Genomic DNA, 5625 nt, shown 5'->3' with positions numbered 1-5625 from the left:
CAATTGCATTGTGCATCACTTGTTTGTACATATTATTAGTAGTAGTACTATTATCATCATTGTATTATTATCATTATTATTATTATTATTTTCCTGTCTTATTAAACTGTCTTTATCTCAACTCACGGGCTTCACTTTCCATTTCTCTCCCCCGTCCCAGAGAGGGAGGGGGGAGGGTGAGCGAACGGCTGCGTGGTGTTTAGCTGCCAGCTGGGTTAAACCACGACAGCTATATCAGTCACATTCTTAGGGGCATCTTTGTGGTGGCTTTCATGATCTCAGAGTATCTATCACAGCTCTGTTGGGTACTCTATTCCTGAGAAACGTGGCACTTAATACATGATGGAAAAGGACATAAAAGTCCATCAGAGCACCCTGAACATGTGCCCAGCAGCTCGGCACCATCACAAAAGTGCGCTTCCTGCCTACTATTTTTCTTTCCAGAATGGCTCCTATGGCTTCAGGGTAACTTTTCCCAGGATAAGTTACCCAGGATAAGGGTAACTTTTCCACTCACTTCCCCAGGCCACACCACTCTTACCTGCAGGCTCCACATGTCTCTCCAACCCTCCCCTCTGCCCCTGCAGTACTGGCACCTCACCGCAGCAGGTTGGTGCATCTCCAGGCTCAGGGGTGTTTCCTGAGGGCCTGCCCCGTGTGGGGAGTGGTGGGGAGGAAGAGAACAAGGTCATCTCCTGGGTCATGGCCTTAACCACAGACCTGATACCACTAGCAGGACAACACGCACTCCCACTAAAACTTTGCTTAGTCTCTAATCTAGAAAGAGAAAAACAGGTACCTAGGGAGCAAGAGAGAGGTCAGTTCTACCTCGTGATCTGATGGCCCAGCAGGAGGAATGTGACTGTGGCAGGGACTGTGAGGTCACTTCTCTCTCTGCAGCTGATAGGGCAGCAGCAGGAACGTGTCACGGAAAGGGACTGTGAGGTCACCTGTGTCAGGAGGTGCCAGGTCACCCTTTACTTTTGAGAAGTCAAGGCACTTGCTTGGCATGCTGACTGGGGGATCCCCTCTGCCTACACACCCAGGAGGACCAAGACAGAAAGGAGGCCCCCAGATGGATTGTCCTGTCCTTCTGCTTGAGTCCATGAGTGGGCAGCAGCAGGCACAAGGCTTGGCTGTATCTAGCCAAGAAGCTGCAAGGCCAGCAGCAGGCCCCTGGCTTGGAAGCTGCTGCTGAGGTGACTTGTGTCTGGTTGGCTGAGAGGCCACAAGGAGCCTGCTGGGTCGGGATGCCTACTTCAGGAGGGGTTTCCACCCTCATGGAGATTTCTGTGGTAATAGGAAAGAGCAGGAGAGAAAAAACAGCCACAAAGTGAAACTTGAAGTGTAGCTCTGGCCATGAGGAGGAAGAAATATCCAGGGGAACAACTGGTCTTGGTGGTAGAGACTGAGGAAAAGAAGGCATTATGTTCCTCATGTTTTGTCTTCAGGTTTTCCCACACACCCATTAAAGATGATCATTCTTCTAAATCCTCTTTTATAAAAGTATTTATATACACTTTTTTTTTTTGTTGTTTTTGTTTTTTTTGTTTTTTTTTTTTTGTTTTTTTGTCTTTGACGGTAGTAGATGGATTGAGCTCCAGCTGGGCTTTGGACCTTCTAATTTTCACCTGCACAGCCCCATAATATTCAGGACGCAGCTCCAGACAAACTGACAGCATGCATGAGAAGGAAGTACAGAAGAGGTGGAACCTGGCAGCCTTCCATCCCCTACTCTCCTGTGATTCTATGCTGCACTTTTATTCAGCTTCTTACTCCTGTATTATCCAAACGTTCCATGCAGCTCCTGATGCTGCTATCTTGTCAGAGACAGCACAGACACAGGAAGGTTGAACTATCTGCCTGCAGACATGAACACCTGACAGAATGGAGCATCTGTCCAGTGCAATCTTGAGAAACTGCAGTAGTTTGCCTAAAGGAACAACTTGAACAATAAGTGCCTAGTCCTGTGCCAGAGGAAGAGGAACTACACATCAGGGCAGACTCTACTGAGGGAGCAGTGACCAGGAGGAGGAGGGCCGGGGCACCACGAGGGATGCCTTATGAGCTGTGGTGCCTGCTCACCAGGAAACAAGCCAGTTTCCTACAGAGCTGCCTTAGGAGGAGCAGGACCTCCAAGAAAATCTGAGTTGTCATACTCAAGCTCAGATCCAGTGTGGCACCACACAGAAGAGGGTCTGCAGCCCTCAGGAGGTACAGGTCTGGGAGTCCCTAGGACAGTCTGGTGTGAAAAGGATCAAGGGCTCTACGAGGGCTCAAAGTCACAACAGGACCCAGGTCTTTGTGTCCATGGCTATGGCTCTTGTCTCTGCCACTGAGGCCTTTGAGGAGACACCTGATTGTTAAAGCACCAGGGCCTCATTGCCTCCTCACTCCTACCCATGAAGCAGGCAGGAGTTGTACCATTCTCCTGCACTTGGCCATGCACATCCCCATCTCCTACTGCCCCACAAAGAGCCCTGAGCAACCTGTCAAGGGAAAGGATCCCCCTTAAAATGGGTTGGATGTCAAGTCCTGGCCCTTGTGCTTGGTGAAACACATCCAGGTTTCCTACACATCAGTGTCACCTTCACATTGCCTTTGTCTCCTTGTCCTCACTGCCTCCACTGTTCTGCTTTAACGAGCTCCAAGGGAGGCTGTGTCAGTGCTGGCCCTCAATGGGACACTGCAGAAAACTTGCCTCTGACTTGGACTTCTGGAGAGATGTCTTCAATTGTCTCTGAGTGCCTGAGGTTCGTGGGCTCATCAGCAAAGCCCCCAGAGGGGTGATTGCAGTGCCTTGGGCTGATTCTGTGCTGCTGAGCTGGGCTGGGCTCGTGGGACAGAGAAAACTCATTTGAAAAGTGTTCCTGTTGCAGAGAGACAGCTGTGCCCAGGAGCAGCTCCACTGCACAGCGCAGTAGGGCTGGGGGCTCTGACCGCAGCTTGCACACAGAGAGGAGGGAAGGAGAGAGGGCTTGGAGGAAGTTGGCAGTGGGAGGATGCTGAGAGCTGCCTGCAGGAGAAACCTGCACAGCCCTTGACAAGGTAAGGGTCTGGCTGCAGGGCCATGCAGCTGCAGGTCCTGGAAGGGTCTTCCGCTGGGTCTTGTTTCTGGGAGGGCAGTGGGCAATGCAGTAGGCTTTGAGAGTCCTGCTGGGTTGCAGTGTGAGGTGAGGAAGTCTGGCAGAAGCCCCTTGGAGTGCCCTAAGGCAGGTTCCCCTGGGCAGCAATGAGCAGAGTGACCAAGACTCCTCCAGACCCTGCAGGGGGAGCATCTGGGATATGGGACACTCCAGCTTTCAGATATCCAGCTCTGTCTGTGGGGCATCCTCCTGGCTGCAGGCTGCTGTCCAGCAGGATGCAGCTCTCTTGTGGCATCTTTGTGTTATCCACGTGCCCCAAGGAGAAGACACCTCCTTGCTAAGGCCATGTCCATGCTTCTGGGTGGCTGTCTGTGGGCAGCTGCAATGAGGTGCAATAAGTGCAATGACCTCTACACCTCTTGCTAGGAGGGAAGAGCTGAGAACTTGCTCACAACAGACAGACAAGGTGAGACTCCTGTCCAGCTGCACTTGGACTGCAGCTTCTTTGCTCTCAGCTTTCTTCAGTTCCATCTCAGGGAAACACCTAAGTGTTGTGGTCCTGCAGCTTACAGAGGGCTGACAAAGGGCATCTGAGAAAGAGAGTGTTCAGCAGTGGTGTCTGAATCCCTGTTCTGCATTGGGATGCATTGTTTGAAACAGCACTGTAAATTCCAGTGACCTGATCAGTGGACTGAACGAGAGTTTCCCCCATATTACTGCTTCCCCCTGATAAACAGCAGCATGGACTCTTCTGCAAGCTCAAGCAAGAGAGCTGTGGAAAGGTTATCCTGCAAAGAGAGGCTCAGGCAGGGGAGTGCTCCAACACTTGCAATAGGTTTTCCTCAGAGAAGCCTCCTCTAACTTTGTTCTGTCTTTTTTCTTCAACAGACAACTGTGTCCAATGCCAGCAAATGCCCAACAGCAGCTCTGTGAGTGAGTTCCTCCTGCTGGCATTCGCAGACACGCGCGAGCTGCAGCTCCTGCACTTCGCGCTCTTCCTGGGCATCTACCTGGCTGCCCTCCTGGGCAACGGCCTCATCCTCAGCACCGTAGCCTACGACCACCGCCTCCACACCCCCATGTACTTCTTCCTCCTCAACCTCGCCCTCCTGGACCTGGGCTGCATCTCCACCACTCTGCCCAAAGCCATGGCCAATGCCCTCTGGGACAACAGGGCCATCTCCTATCAAGGCTGTGCTGCACAGGTCTTTCTCTTTGTCTTGTTGATGTCATCGGAGTATTTCCTTCTCACCATCATGGCCTACGATCGCTACGTTGCCATCTGCAAGCCCCTGCACTACAGGAGCCTCGTGGGCAGCAGAGCTTGTGCCCAGATGGCAGCAGCTGCCTGGGGCAGTGGCTTTCTCAATGCTGTCCTGCACACGGCCACTACATTTTCCCTGCCCCTCTGCCAAGGCAATGCTGTGGACCAGTTCTTCTGTGAAATCCCCCACATCCTCAAGCTCTCCTGCTCAGATGCCTACCTCAGGGAAGCTGGTCTTCTGGTCTTTAGTGCAGTTTTAGCATTTGGTTGTTTTGCTTTCATTGTGCTGTCCTATGTGCAGATCTTCAGGGCAGTGCTGAGGATGCCCTTTGAACAGGGCCGGCACAAAGCCTTTTCCACGTGCCTCCCTCACCTTGCCGTGGTCTCCCTGATGGTCAGCACTGGCATTTTTGCCTACCTGAAGCCCAACTCAATCTCTTCCCCATCCCTGGATCTACTGGTGTCACTTCTGTACTCAGTGGTACCTCCAGCAGTGAACCCTCTCATTTACAGCATGAGGAACCAGGAGCTCAAGGATGCAGTGAGGAAACTGTTTTTGTATGTGCTTATTAAACATCAATATTGTTAATATTATTGTGATTTTTATCATATTATTTTTATCCTTAGTATTATTATCATATTATAAACATTAATAATAATCCTGTCAGGACTACTATTGTATTTGAGAAACGAACATGACAGATTTTCATATCATTTTTCTTTTCTTTTTATTATTTTCATGACTTCTGATATTGGTTGAATTTATTTAGTAATTTTTTACTTTGAGTACATCTTCTAATCAACCTATTGAACTAGGCATCCTCTGTAGGTATAGACAATAAAGCATAAATTCACTGGTCTCAGCTGCCATCTCTTCCCATGTACTCTGGAGCTGGGGGAGGAGCCCCAACACACAGGAGGGGTTCACGGCCAAAAGCCCAGCTGCTACATGGAGGAGCAGCCCCAGTGGCCCTCGGGGCTGCCCCTCACTGCCCGCTGGGCTCTGCCTCTCTGCTGTTTTCGGGTCAGGGCTGCTGCTTCCCTGGAGCCATGGCCATGACCAGCAGCAGGACGTGGCCTTTTCACTGCTGCTCTCTTTTGGCTTCCACATTGTTCTCTTGTGCTCTTGTACGTGGGTTAGCCATCAGATCTCATGCACCTTGGTGACTTTCCTGATGTCCCTAGAGTGGCATCTCCTCCACATCTCTGTACACCTCTTCTAAAGCAGTTGTCAGAAATACACCCAAGGAGCTCCTCCCTGGACAGGCTTCTTGT

At 50.9% G+C, this 5625-nt stretch overlaps 1 protein-coding gene across 1 annotated transcript; it reads left to right on the top strand.

The window, feature by feature from the left end:
• Positions 1-3997: 3997 nt before the first annotated feature.
• Positions 3998-4908, top strand: LOC311429183 (olfactory receptor 14J1-like; the record flags this gene model as incomplete). Its single annotated transcript, XM_084540309.1, has 1 exon — positions 3998-4908. A coding segment is annotated over one exon (911 nt), but the record flags the coding sequence as incomplete, so codon positions are not given.
• Between the last annotated feature and the right edge of the window lie 717 nt (positions 4909-5625).

This window comes from Aythya ferina (assembly GCF_964211825.1).
Source record: "Aythya ferina genome assembly, contig: HAP1_SCAFFOLD_408, whole genome shotgun sequence".
NCBI classification, from domain to species: domain Eukaryota; kingdom Metazoa; phylum Chordata; class Aves; order Anseriformes; family Anatidae; genus Aythya; species Aythya ferina.
Note: the sequence above shows the minus strand (reverse complement) of the source record. Positions and strands in the feature narration are given on the sequence as shown.